We start from the raw sequence: 15,199 nt of genomic DNA, 5'->3' as shown, positions 1-15,199 counted from the left end.
TATTTATTTTGGTCCTATTCAAAGGAGTGACATAACAAAGGAGTGAAACCTCAAATATACATTTCAAAGGAGTGACAACCATCCAACCAACCATCCAAGTGGTAGGTGAGGCGACAACGATTTTTTTGGCGTGTGTACTTTCAGTTGTGTGTGGTTTGTCACTCCATCATTATGTCACTCCAATAAAATGTCACTCCTTTAATGTGGTATTTATATCACTCCTTTGTTATGTCACTCCTATGAAGTGTCACTCCTTCAATACAGACCCACTTATTTTGTTATTTATAACTAGGGGGCTTCGCTCACCAAACCCCCTGGCCTGCGCTACGCACTAGCCACTTCACGTCTCTGATGTGGATTTCACTTTCACCAAACAACAAATCTTTTAATTCTCGCGGATATGCCTCTTCATTGGGAGGATACACTACTTTTCCCTGATGGCAACACGAATTAGACAATCTACAAGTCTCCAACTTAAATTTGAAATCCGAACAATATATTCGATCTCTTTTCGCTGTTCCGTTATTTCACCAAGTAATAATTTCCGTTTGTTTGCACTAATGTGATCTTTACTATCATTTTTTGAGACTTTCGATATTTTAGTACTGTCATTATCTCTAACCTGCTCTGCATGTGTATCGCGACAACATTTTGGAATTCTTTATGACGTTCTACTTTGTCATCTACTCTTTGTCTTATTTCTGGCCCCGGGCGTGGTTAAATTTCTTGGCATAAAGTCTTGTCTCACGGGACGTGAAAGTATCTCTCTGAAAAAGTCATGTCTCGTCCCAGACTAAAAAGTCTTGTCTCATCCCAGGATTTTTTTATTATAATAGAGAGATGTGAAATTGTGTGCCTTCTATCTTAAAGTCACTCCTTTATAAGTACTTAAAGCTGATTGGTTGAAGGTGAATGACTGTAATGTAATAATCCTGATGCACCAGAAGCAATAGAAACCTGACAATATTGGATCCATCACAAACAAATAGATGATACAAAGTCTTTTTCAAGACTGAGAGAAATAAAGAAGAAATACAGGCAGACTGAGTATCTAAGGCTTGGTTCAGTCCCCACTGGAGACTACCTGTATGTGCAAAACTCTGGAATTGTGATTTATTTGCTACTTTTAAGAATATTCTACAAATGTGGCTAAGGTATAGCTCTTTAAACTACTTTCTGGCCTTAACAAGCACACATTACTAGATCACTTCTATTCACAGCTTATGACATTTTTAGTCAAAATCAGAGGATGACTTAGGATATGACTACATTATGGCTATAAAAATGTATAAGAAAGACAATTTACAGAAGCAATCAAAAACTAAGGGTGAGATGCAAAACAAGAGATCTGATGAACAAGTTAGTCTAAAACAGATGTTTGCAAAAGTGCCAATACACAGTAGAATGAATCTCAATCAAGAAACTAAATAGCAAATGGATTGCTGCCAGAACAGTAGAGAAGAACAGAGTAAGATCATGATTTTGTATGTTACTTCATCTACTGGTAATTCAAATACAAAAATACAGGAAAAAACATTTGTAAAACACCTTACAAAAATAAATAAAACAATGTTTATGTATTAATGGTTAATTACTGGAAAAGGTAATCCCAATCTAATACTACCAGCAAATTGAGCAATAGGAGTTACAAAAGAAAAGCTGATGAACAACTGAAAGTGGATAAACAATCCACTGTGCTAGAAATACAAGCCGAGGCTACTGGATCAAGGATTTAGAAACTCAAAGATCCAGTCTGTCATGGGATTTGGTACAAAAGGGTGAGGACAAAGCAAAAGACAAGATTGTCAAAGGAACAATATAACCATTTTGGCAGGTTGCCTGGTTCAGTAGGGTTTACGTTCCACAGTCATCTAATGAGTTGAAAAAGAAGCTCTGAAACCATAGCAAGAAGAACCTAGGACCCAAAAATCAAGTACGTTATAACATAATCAGACACTGTGACACAGAAAAACAGTAGGAGTCAAACATGTAAAAATTCTGAAAAGACACAAGCACAAAATAAAACAAAGACAAAAGCAAGGAGACTAGATACTCCAAAAATGCAGGATGAAACCTTGATGGACCAATAGAAGCAACCTTTGCATTGTTCCCACAAAACCAACACTTTTTACACCTTAATGTCATTATGGGTCCCTGACAATACTAGAGACAACCTCTAATTTCTTTTTTTGTGTTGCTCCCCCACTGATTACCTTAGCTCTTTGCTGGCCTTCACAAGCTGCGTAGCAGTGTCCTGTGCCCGCTTCTCCAGTTCCTCGCTTTCTTTCTCTGTATCTGCCAGGCGTCTCTTAGCATTACTGTACTGCTGGATGAAGTCCTCAGTCTACAACAATAAGAGAGGGAGTAAAGAGTTAAACAGATTCTTACTAACTTCTTTAATCCACCATCAATGTTTACCCTTGAAAATATTTTAGCTAGTAATGAGGAGAATTTTCAAAAAGACACCTGAGATATGGGAACCTTGCAATTAATGAATGGAGGATCAATCGTTGCAATCAATGCATGGAGGATTCTGTCATCTTATTAGACACTCTAGTACAAACTCCATAGTAGAATACGCAGAAGGACGTCGGCAGCCAGTAGAACAAGGTCTCCAGGACTGTGACTGTTTCTGCATTTGTCTTTCTATATTATAATTGACCTTGAAAACCCAGAGGATTATTTTCTCCAGGGATGCTGCTAATTGGAGTTTTTGTTTTTCTCAACTCCATTATTAACTGGCCATAGTTTAACAATTAAATAAAGGACAGATCCTGCTGGGCTCCATTTAAACAAATCTGTGCCGTTATGTATACTAATTATGTAATTAGTAATTGTAAAGTTCATATTTTTATCTACCGGTGAACTTGTCACAGCGTTCTACGTCTTCTCTCAGTGCCCTAGACAAACATAAACTGAACTGAATAGACAGGGGTTTAAGGTCTGTTCATTTCTTCTTTGAATTTTCTCATGTTGTATTCTTCATTTAGTTTATTTTTATTAATAAAACTGCTATTTTTGAAAACCTTTTCCTTCCTATATATAGTCCTGGATGTGTAGGGCTGTCTTATCATAGAATATGAAGTTAGCACCAACATTAAAACTTTTTAAAAATAACTCAGATGAAAATCCGCATTACACACAGCCAAAAATACACACTTACTCTTTCACGGGTTGTTTTAAGTTCGCTTTCAGCCTCTGTAAGTAGGCGATCTGCCTCTCTTAGCTCAGCCCTTCGTTTCAGCAGAGTTTTTTCAAGACATTCAATCTCATTAGCAACGTCATCTTGTTGCTTCAGAGATTTCTCCATTTCTAGCTCGCTGACCAAAGAGCCAATTGTTCCCTCAAGAAAATCCCTATATCATCAAAAAAGAAAAAGAGCAGAAATAATGAATACAGCTGGGTCAATAGTTTACTGCTGACAAAAAATGGGCTGAAGGAAAAATGGTCACTTTTAAAACAAATAGGCAACAGACTTTGGTTCTTTATGCTCAGTTTTCTGAAAACCAGATAAAAATGTATATTGTCTTACAACAAAAAATATTAAGCTTGATCTAAATCTTTGAGTTTTAAAGTGCCCATACTGAAATATACTTTTTAAAATGGTGGTGATAGTGGTCCGTCTGTGGCACTAAAGTGTGTTTATAAATAGGAAAGAAAAACAGATGTCAGACCAGAGAAAACTTCAAATATATGACATGGTGTCTACTTTAACAGGTTAAGGGAAATTAACCTCTTCAGTCCTGAAGAAAGAAGGGTACACAGACAACTAATTCAGGTCCTTAAAATTCTTAAATGAAACAATGAAGCCCACCCATCAGATTTCTTTTTCATAAATAGTGAATCCACATTTTGAATAGCATTTAGTAACAACATTAAAGGCAGAAAGCAGCTGGTCAATGTTTGAGTTGAAGTGAAGAGATACAAATGGTGTATAAAACAGGTCAAAAGCTTTAGAACACCCCCATTTTTCTAGTTTTTATTTAAATTTACACAGTCTGAGGTCTCAATGTGCTCTGAAATTAAAGCACAGAAAGTGAGACTTGCTTACTTTGACCACTGTTAAGCTGTGCTTGAAGCGGTTGTCCTGTGTGGTGCCTATCACAAAAGCTGCTAATGTTCTGAAACTTGTCTTTGGAATCTGTAATGGCTTTGCATCTGCCAGACCCACTTCTGTTAAGAGTTTCCTCCATTAACCAAATTCTTTTTCATAGAGTAAGAAACTGTACTCACTGACAACTTGTATTTCTTTGCAATTTCTCTAAAGGAAAGGCCAACATTTGGTTTTATGGGTTATAATTGTGTGCCTGCCTTCCTTTGTTAATTGCCCTTTTCTTGCCATTATGATAGCAATATATTACTTCCTTCCATGTCATATTGTCTAAATAATGCTTCAAAGGGTGTTGCAACATTAGGTTGTTTCAACGTTGTTTTTATACAGACAGGGTGTTTGTAAGTATTCAGCAAAAGTTGGGACACCTGTAGGAATTTTTTGTATCAACATTCAAGGCTTGATGAACTTTCATTGCTGCAGCAAAGGTGTAAGTTGTTAACCCATTATTTGTTCTCTGAAAAAGGCCTTTTTGTATAACTATTGCTTTATTTTTTCAAGTTTTGGTAACCTAAACTATTTTTTTAACCTGCGGCACATTACCACTTACCTTTGTATCATTTCCGGTTATTCAGTGGACTTGAACTGCTTCAATTTAAATAAAAAAACTAGGAAAATAGGGGCATTCAAAATGTTTGACTCATAGTGCATATACAGAAAGCATTCCCTCAACAGCATGCAACAAAGAAAACATTCCAGCATAAAAGGGTCCTCGGTAATTGATTGACATGGGGACAGGAAATGCCAGGCAAAGGGAAGTCGGTAATCTTTATACTTTAGATAGTAGCATTTATATAGTTTCTGTGTAGCTTGGATTGGTCAGCTTTTATTCTTTCCTTCTTACACAGAGAAACAGAGAACACAAGAAAACCACTGAGACAGGATGGTCTTTCCCAGATGCCTGTTCTTTTAAGCAGAGCATTTATTTGATGGACTAAGCGATGCTAAGTTAATTTAGATGGCTACTTCAATCTGTCTCTCTTACACAAGACTTGTGATATAGAGAAGGTCTCTTAAAGCAGCCTCATGAAAAATCATTTGTCTGTTCATACTGCTTGTATTTACCTGTGAAAATTAGTTAGCTATACTTGAGATGTGCATATTATTGGGCCGTGTAGTTAATCTATGTAAATAATTTACAGTTCATTCATCACCACCCGAGTCACTCTGAGGCCCTAAGAAAGTTACATTTCCCTTTTACCACTCTTTTATTATTTATATTAGCTTCACAGAAATATCAGGATGAATTGTCAGCTAAACACTGTAAATTATTGTGAATGTTAAACATATCCATTTAATAATGTGATTGTCTTTGAATAGAGATTACTATGAAAGTTATAGAAAATGAAACCAAGAAATTGTATTGAAGTCTTCCCTTACTTTCGTCTATAGCGTCTTTGCACGGCTCTGTGCAATTCCTCTGTCTCTTTCTCCAGCATATTGCGTTCCTCTTTCAATGCCCAAACCTCCCCGTGGAGTCCATCTACTGTCTCTGGGCGTTTTGACTCCTTCTGCAACCTCTTTCTATCTTTCATGAGCTGAGAAAGCTTGTTTTCCTAAAGAAGCAGGTACAAATGACATATCACAGAGACAACGGAACCACTGAATTTTAAAAATAAGAACATCAAAGTATAACACAGCACCTTCTATGCAGCATCTGGACTTACATGAAGTACTCAGACAAGCAAGTTCAGAGAGGTGCTGGGAAAAAAATGTAAGTGTATGTGAATTTTTTTTGGTATGCTTATTGGACAAATACAATTGAAATCCGCCACTGCAAATTTAAATCCCGGTTACAAGACATTTGCACAAATGATGGTAGCACCAAACTCTTCCACAATACTCTTTAATTCTCCTCTGTTTAAAAGTAAGCAATTTATTTTACAGGCATCTCTACATTATAATTTCTACAGATGAGAAATTAAGAAGAAATATGGAGCTGTGTTAGTTAATGCACATACTTTTAATATTCTACAATAACTGTAAAGTAGGTCTATGATTTTATGCAGATGGTGAGATTTTTTTTTACACCTGAGTGGTATGTTGTATTGAGTCAGCTGTGGTGAATAAAAACTGTTAAGCTCTTTTAACACTAAAATGGCAGTGCAGGTTTAAACTCCATGTGGTTTTATATGAGTTGTCCTGGGCAAAGCAGCAAGTGAGCAAATGCATCAACATATATGAAAAAGATGGGATGGGCACAAATGTTCTAACTTCCACATATATAACGCTTTTGTTATTATTTATTCAACTGAATCAACTGGTTTTTGTGCAATGTGCATGTAATCTAACCTGTTATAGTGAGTACCTGCAATTCAAAAACACACGTGAATGCATGTGCCTTTACACATGTTCTTTTTACCTTATTATAAAAACTGTCAGCAATGTGTACTTTATTTTTTCAAAGAAATGTTAGGTTTCAACTTGATTACATTGAATTGTTACAAGTTCTGCATTTAATCATTTCAACTAATAATATGACAATGCTGAGATACAAATAATATGTCATAGGCAGCTCATTCTGCATCAAATGCCAAAAGCAAATTTGTTCCTAGAAAACTTTGTCTGTTTGTTTAGTCATCTACCAAACCCATCACTGCAGATATCTTGATTGTAAATCAACTAAACTGGATTCTGAGGCCCCAACATCAGGAAATAAGCATTTTTGTCATACCAGCTCATGATGATCTGGAACATTACAGTGCAGAACTCCAACTGGTGTGAGGGGAACTGTGAAGTTCGCTGGTGGGGGACCATATACCAAGTGAACCCCTGATGGGGGAGGACCATAAACTACTGTTCCTGGGTTCACTGGCGTGCCAATGTAAGAGGGAGGAGGTCCATAGACCACGGTGCCCTGAGGTACTGGTGATCCATCGGGGAGCAATGTGTAGATAACAGAGCCTGGAGGTGGGATAAAAATATGCCCTGGTTCACCACTACCTCTGCTGCTGTCAGACACATTGTAGTTTCCACCTACACAAGATAAAGAAGGAGAAAGATTTAGCCTTTTGCAAGAATGCTTCTAAAAGTCAATACATCTAGGAACAGTTCAATTACAATGCTGATGTTCTGAAGAAAATTAGTACTATAAGTATAATTCAATCTGCACCTTATAAAGTGTTCACATTTTATTGCCAAATTTTCAACCAGGAAGCATGAGGGGTACAGAGTTTTGTTTCTGGGGATGTTAGAGTACATAAAGCATTAGTATTCTGGTACTATACAGCATTTCATGCTAAAACGAACACTGAAGAAGAAGTCCAATGCTTTAAGTGATAGTGACAGAGGTGATGACCAGAGGAGGGCTTGAATGAATGCCCTGAGAGTTCCTTTATGTTTTATTGTCATGTATTGATGGGAGTAAGTTAAGTGAAATTAAAGGAGGAGATACTGAAATAATAAACTGTCTGAAAGTGAAAGGTAACAAAGTTAATGTAGTAAAGAATAAACTTATAATTGGAGGCGAAGAGACAGGAGGTGTAGAAGAGGTGGGTGCATGGCCATGCTTAACCCAGTGTAATGCATGGGTTGTCAGATCTGGTGCATGACTAGGTGTGGTGTTATAAAGGGTTGTCTGCAGGCAACAAGTGTGACCTTTGATTGCAGAAAATCTGTAAGAGAGGTTCAAAATACTGATTCAGTAAGTGTAAATTTAGATATTGGAAATTGAGTTGTTCTGGAGAAAGAAGGGAAGTTCTGCCATTTAGATGACACTTTGAGTGTAGATGGAATAGTAAGTAAGTGATAGAGAGGGTTAGGGATGTGTGGAAGAAATTCTGGGAGCAGTCGCCCATTCTGCCTTCTAAAGGAGAGTTTCTAGTATTGAAAGGAAAGGTTTATGAAAGCTGAGAGAGGAGCAGTATGCACTATGGGAGCAAGACGTGACCGATGAAGGCATAACATGAAGCAAAGTTGCAAAGAACATAGGTGAGAATGACCTCATCCCTGGTCACACTTCCTATAGCCACAGTCTAAGACAGCTAAGCCACTGGGAGTAGGAGACTCTTCCCTGTGATCGTGTCATTGGAACTACCGAAATACTTTTCTCAACCAAATTAAGAGTATGTGTTCAAACATCGAAATGAAATTAAGTATGTGTAAAGTACAGTTACCTCTGTGTCCTGGTACTCTAAGGTTTCGATTGGGAGAGTAAATCCAGTAGCCACCTTCAGGTTCATCTGCTTCTCTTCTTCCATGCTGACCATGACTGCATCCTCTGCTAGGAGAGGCTGGATGCTGAGACCCAAGGCCAGAGTCTCTGGTGCCTTGAGATCCAATACTAGGGGGCTTGAAAAAAATAAGCAGTACAATAAAATCAAATGTGTTAAGATAACTTTAAATGTAGCTTGTATGTCTATAAATCCTAACGAACAGTGCCGTGAGCTTCTATATGAAAATTACTAATGACTGAACACCAAGGTAAAAAATATTTTTGTCAACATTTCATGTAATCGCTATTTCCACTTTAGAATCACAGGATACAATTGGCTACCTAGCAACAATGGGAAACAACCCTTGATAGGACACTTGTTTGGAAAGACAAAAGAAATTGGAGTCTATAGTGGAAGTCTGCATAAACAAGGCAAGGACATTAAAAATCCCACATAGAAGGTATCCCATATAGAGAACTGACCCAAGGAATAAAATGTATGTGATTGTAAATTAATTTAAATAGGAACCATGAGTTCATTGGCTATCAACAAACATTCTATAAAAGTAGTAAAATACAGAAACATTACAATTATTATTGCTATTGCAATGTTATGCTTTGAAAATGTTTTTATGCTATGAACATGACCTTTATTGATTCACTGATAATCTGTTATTAGTTTAATCCATTTTTAAAAATTTGCTTTTCAACAATTTAATTAGTGATTGGCAGTGATATTTTGTAATTACAAGAGAACTGGAACAGGATAGTGAAGCCTTACATTGGGCGGAGAGGGCACATAGCACCAGTAGCCCTTCTTGCTAACAGGGTCATAGACATTGGACATGAAATCATTCTGCTGGGCCACAGTATTTCTGAGGGCTCGGATTTCATCCATTAGCCTTTCCATATACCCAGGGTTATCTAAGAAAACAAAGTGAAAAATTAACATTCCAGGTCAGGTATATCACTACTTTTACATATCACTGTCATCAATTCTAAAAACAAAATGATGTATTCTGAAAACTATAGACAGCGTGAAATCTTTATAAGCAAAATGACTTATTAAAGCAGAAGAATTCTCTTACCATCCCTGGCTCTTCCCAGGAGGTCTCGGAGACGTTCAATTTCTGCTCGTTGTCTGTCTAAAGTCTTACTCAGCTTTTCCAATTCAAGCTGCTGGAAAGTATCAGCTAATGTTCGATCATTGGTGTGACTCGCCTGTTCTAGCATCTGTATAAAGACAAGATTAAAATTAAGTTGATACTACTCAATAAAATAAGAAAAATGGATAGTAAGGTGTCACAATACTGAAGGGACACATATCAGCTGAAACATATAAATATGGAGTTTTACCTGCTTCTCTCTGTCCTGGAGCAGCCGCTGAAGCAGACTGATCTCCTCATCAGCTTTGTTTAAGTCACGGGCAGCCTGCTCAGCCTGAGCTCTAAAAGCTTCCAGCTCATTCATCTCCTGAAGCCATAAGAATCAAGACAGCTGGTGTCAATTTAAAAAGCATGTAGTATCACTGACAGATTTTGTGTTACAATTAAATATTGCAAACAAGCTGAATTAGAACAAAATAAAAATTTCAGGTCACTCTAAATACTTCAATGTTATGATTACAAACACAAGAGCTGTCCAAAAAATTGCAATACTTTGCTTATGAAGTGTTTATGAAATGTATATGGAAACAGTGCTGCTGATAAAAGCACTGTTAGCCACCGAGTTTCATGAACTGCAGGTTCTGAGAAAGGCCAAGTGGAGCTTAGTGAACGCACCTCACTATAGCTGATAATAACAGCAGTCACATCTTCAAGAAGGGGATTCAGGCTTTTTTAACTTGCCGTAGCAAGATTGTTAAAGTTGACAGAAATTATGTAGAAAAATATTAAGTGTTAGAAATTTGGTACTTGGTGCATCTACCGTGTTTCCCCAAAAATAAGACAGGGACTTATATTAATTTTTCCTCCAAAAGATGCTCTAGGGCTTATTTTCAGGGGATGTCTTGTTTTTCCATTAACAAAAATCTATATTTCTCTCTATTATAAAAAAAAATCTTGGAAGGAGACAATACGCGATTTTCTCAGAGACACTTTAACGACCCGCAAGACAAGGCAGTGAGAGAAAAGGACAGCTGCCGCACAGGCTTTTAAATGATCGACACTCAGCACGACAGCAGTAAGACAGCGGCTCATCCCACCGCGTCTCCTTAGCTTGCGTTCAGCTCCCCCCCTTCACAATGTGAGCAGCAGAGACGCGAAGTGGCTGGTGTGCAGCGTGCCCTGGGGGGTGGGCGAGTGAAGCGAGCTGAGGGCACAACCCCCTAGTATTCTGGAACAAAAATCTACATTTATTCAAATACAGTCATGTCATCATCTTCTGGAACATCATCATAACTCTCCAAACCCCGAATTCCATTATGAATTTCTTGCGATTCCGTTTCCTTTAGAACAATTGGCCCCAATCTCTCATGTCTAGCAACAGAGCTTTCCTTAAATGAGCAACTCTTGTCCATGTATCCTGCTCGTAGTGCATTCGGATATCCAACTTCTCTTTGCAGAAAGCAGTAAGATTTTTGCCCTGTAACTCCTCTGCAATTACTTTCTAGTACTCGACAAAATAGCTCTTTCTTTTTGCACTCATCTTGTCGGGGGGTCAAAATACCGGTATTATTTCCTGTTCATCTGTGTACATACGGTAGCGGTAGGCGTTTATCGCTCATCCAAAGGCACCTGTGCAGGCTTATTTTTGGGGTAGGGTCTTATTTTCGGGGAAACACGGTAGTTATCCCATGAGGATGTTCAAACAATTCAATAAAAGATATTAAAACGCACCTTGCAAAACATTCTTGGCAAGCCTTGTTTATTTCTTCTTTACAAGCATAATTTAAGTTTTAAAAGTAGAGTAATATGATGTTAGGTTATATAGTGCCCCCAATGTGTGGGGTATGAGAAAGGAAACATTTTTAATAAACTATATTTTGCAGTAAAGAAGTTCAGACTGAAATAAAGTGTGCAGCTTTGTTCTCCATGTTACAAGAAAGACATATCACTACAAAAAGTCTGGAGAAATTAGGCTGACTGAGGACTGTGCAGCAGAGCTACGAGGGCAGCTTGAAGGAGCTGAACCATCTTAGATTAAACAAACAGAGATTGGGAGGATACATGACTGTAGTGTTTAGAATTATGAAGGGGATTAGTACAGTAGATCTCATCTTTTACTTTAAAATAAATGTTTCAAGAAGAACACAGGAGCACAGATGGAATTCAGTTAAGGCAGCACCTCCCAACCTGGTGAGCCAGAGTGACATTGCAAGCGGGCCAAAGCCAACCCCAGACTAAAAACTTCTAAACAAACAACCAAACCCCCCCCAACCTTTCGCTCCCACCACAACTGTGCTCGATTCACAATTGCAGGTGGATCACAGCAGATCCTGGACGACCTCCCCAGGAACCGCTCTGATGTTCATGCTCGATTTACCAAGGAAGAAAATGCATTTGACGATTGTTCTTCTTTCTTCTAATGCTCTGGTGATTGTGCAGTACCCCTAACCCCCTGTTTTGACAATCACACTAAATTCATGGAGGGGACCAAGTTGGGTAGCGAACACAATGGCATGAAAAAAGAAAAAAAACAAAACACTGTGACACCAGTAAGATTGGGAAACTCTGTGTTAAGGGCATATTTTGTACAATTTTAGAAAAGTTACCTTCACACAGAAACCATAGACACATGGAAAGTGACTGAGGAGTGTGTTAGAGGGAACAAATGTACTAATCTTCAACAATCAACTGGCTGTTATTTTGAAGAAATTAGGTGTATAAGACTGGCAAACGTGTTGGGCTGAATGGCCCGTTCTTGTCAAGAATTGTCCTAATGTTCTTAATGTGCTAAGGAGGGAACTGATAGTTTTGAATCAGAATGAAAAGGTTTTTTTTAATGTTTTCAGTAAACTGGACCATGACATAAAGAAGAGAGTTTCTGTAAAAAAATATTTAATCTTATTAACCTTTACAGTTTTCTCATTAGTAATGAAAGGATCTGTTGTATGGGGTGTAAGGGTCTTAAGCCTAAATTCCCATAGGAAGAGAGCTGAAGGTTAACTTTGAGATGATTAAGAATAACAATCACATAAGCAAGTGCTTTCCAAATCAGTTCCAGAGGATTAGATATATTAGTAACATCCCGTTTACCTGGGAGTGTTTTTGTAGGTGAAAGAAGAGAGTTAGGAGCTGTAGATATGATGGCCGTCAAGGATTTTATATTGGCTTTATTGCTCTGTGATTTATTTTCCTATGCACAAGTTAGTGTGATTTTCCTCCTTCTTTTATCTGTGTACCAAGGTCTTTGGAGGGCATTCCCTGCAGCCTTATTGCCTCTAGAGGAAAAGCCTGGGGCCTCTGTGTTCATGTTTGATTATAGTTTGTCAGCTTTTTACATCAGTTAAGACAGAATTCTAAAAGACTTTTCAAACTATCTTTCCAGCTATTTTAACCCAGCCACGGTGAAATCACAGATGTCAAAAGACTGTTGGCTAAAGTTGGAGCCAGAAGATTTTGTGTTGTGAGTTAATCTACTGTATATACTGTACTCGCACATAAATTCTCCCGTGGATTAGTCGGGACTTGCTTTTACAGTATAATTTCTGGTATTTTATAATGTCAGTCGTATAAGTCGAATGCGGAAAACGCTATTGGTACAAGGGATTATGATATGCTAACGCCCACCTGAGACAGTAACCATGGAGCACACTGCCTTTTTTTTCTATGTGGGCGCAGCAATGCTCTGTATCAGCGTGTGCTCCTAACCTCTCTCTCTTTCTCTCTATTGTCCCTATGTGAGCACACGGTAATACCCAAACTATTCAGAAGCAACATTTGCACTGATTTGTGTTTTTTGTATCTCACACCCTGATACACCTTATCATAAGAGCATCCCTTATCTACGATGGAGTATTCGATCAGAAGAAAATATGAAGCTGGTTTTAAATTAAACGTCGTTGAAGTAGAGAAAGAAATTGGTAACTGCGCTGCTGCAACAAAAATTGAAGTGTCTGAGAAACTAGTGCGAGATTGGAGGAGGCAAGAAGATGTAATAAAAAAAAAAAAGTGTTGCATTTTTGAACAGGAGTATTATAAGTCAGGGTCTGATTTTATGATGGATTTTTCTTATTCGTAAGTATATACGGTATGTGAAAAATATAAGAACAGCATGGATGTAAATGATGGAGATAGCATGATATGTAGACAAAGCCTACAAATATTCTACCAATATATACACATACATTCTTGTATTGACAGGTTCTCACTGCTTTATTATCAATAAATCATACAACATCTGCTGCAACACAATGTGCTGTATGTGTATCACAATAATATTCTTCTAGCATATGCATATTTTGAATTTGCCAAAAGCAAAACTCAAATGGGTTAAAAAAAAAATGTGAGCTACGACACAGACTAAAAATATTCATATAAAACAATCTTAAGAATGATTAATCACTTGCCTCTGCTCTTTCCTGATTGAGTTTATGAATTGTCCCATGAAGTGATTTTAATTGCCTCTTTGTGTTGGATAGCTGTCTGGCTGCAGTCTTGTCTGCTGTTAACATGGTCTTTTTCAATTCACTCAGTTCTTGGTCTAGTCCCATCAGCTTCTTCTGGGTCTTAGAGTCTTCCAATTTCATCTAAGGAATATACAACAAAACTCAGAACAGAAATTTAAAGTAAAACTGCAAAATAATAGAAACAAAGCTATACTAATTAGGGGCCTGATACAATACACCATGGGAAAACATAACATTCTCAAATTAGCTTAATCCAATTTAAGGTCACTGGGGCAAGAGCGAATTCAACATTAGGCATAATGCAAGAGCAAACCTTTGATAGAGCACCAGTTCATCAAAAGAACTACTCAAGGCCAAACTTAGACATGGCCAGTTTACAATCAACATTTGTGTTAAAACACGTGTGCAATAAAATCCCAGGTGGACAGTAAGTGGGCATAGAAACTTCACACAAACAGCAACAGGGCATAGGATTTGAACACATAATTATGAATCTGTGGCACAGCAGTGCCACCTGCTAAGTTACTTTGCCATTCTACTTTGTGGTTATATTTACTTACTTGGCTGACACCTTTATCCAAGGCAGCTTATAACATCTGAAATACAATTGGCTACATTTCTTTTAATTTTCCAATTAGAGCAGAGGCAGGTGAAATGACTTGCTCATGATCACACAATGTCTGTAGCAGGATACAAACCCACAACCTCAGAGATTGAAATACAAAGCAATAACCACTATTCCACACTGCCTGATGACAAAACAAAACTAGAAGTGTCATTTCAAATTTGCTGACAGGACAAAATGATTGTTAAACTGGGAGGCAATTTCCAAAAATGGTTCTTAGGTATTGTAGCTGCTATGGGTGATGTTGACAGCCCTAACATAGGAAATTCCAATGGCTGCACTGTTAACTGAACATCTTGAAGTACATGGCCTTCCCCAACTCAGTCGGCAATTTTAGAATTTCCCAGTTGTGTTATGATCTTGTCCTGTTATTCATTTTTCACTTGCTTTCTTTTTAATAAATCTATACTATCATTATTATTTTGAGAGCTGTTGAATTCATTTCGGATTGTTTTTTTGTTATGGTTTTGTTTTCTAACAGTGAAAATATTTTCCTGACCCCATTTTGTGGTGCTGTTGCTTCTTCATCGTTATGGAAATCAGATTATGTAGAGCATGGAGTGAGACGTCAATGTCGCAATGGGATTAATGGTCAGCGGGTTGCATTTCCCGACCATCCATGACTGTATCTTTGCTGTGGTTCTTAACAAATACTTTTGTTGTGAATGAATTACTGGCAGGGATTAAATAAGTATGAGTTTAGAATTGTATCTTATCTTTATTTTGATGAATAATCAGTTT

At 37.6% G+C, this 15,199-nt stretch overlaps 1 protein-coding gene across 2 annotated transcripts in view; it reads right to left on the bottom strand.

Annotated features, from left to right (window-relative positions):
* cntrl (centriolin) overlaps positions 1–15,199 on the bottom strand; it is a 110,006-nt gene that overhangs the window by 36,050 nt on the left and 58,757 nt on the right. For both annotated transcript variants that reach the window (XM_051931951.1, XM_028808551.2), the window contains 9 exons: positions 13,774–13,953; positions 9,621–9,737; positions 9,353–9,497; positions 9,046–9,188; positions 8,227–8,401; positions 6,786–7,087; positions 5,492–5,667; positions 3,164–3,356; positions 2,214–2,344 (listed from right to left, as the gene is read on the bottom strand). In XM_051931951.1, coding sequence (XP_051787911.1) covers positions 2,214–2,344; positions 3,164–3,356; positions 5,492–5,667; positions 6,786–7,087; positions 8,227–8,401; positions 9,046–9,188; positions 9,353–9,497; positions 9,621–9,737; positions 13,774–13,953 — 1,562 coding nt within the window. The remainder of the gene's footprint in view (positions 1–2,213; positions 2,345–3,163; positions 3,357–5,491; positions 5,668–6,785; positions 7,088–8,226; positions 8,402–9,045; positions 9,189–9,352; positions 9,498–9,620; positions 9,738–13,773; positions 13,954–15,199) is intronic.

Source organism: Erpetoichthys calabaricus, chromosome 9, assembly GCF_900747795.2.
Source record: "Erpetoichthys calabaricus chromosome 9, fErpCal1.3, whole genome shotgun sequence".
In the NCBI taxonomy this organism is placed as follows: domain Eukaryota; kingdom Metazoa; phylum Chordata; class Cladistia; order Polypteriformes; family Polypteridae; genus Erpetoichthys; species Erpetoichthys calabaricus.
This window is presented reverse-complemented; position numbering and strand designations above follow the sequence as displayed.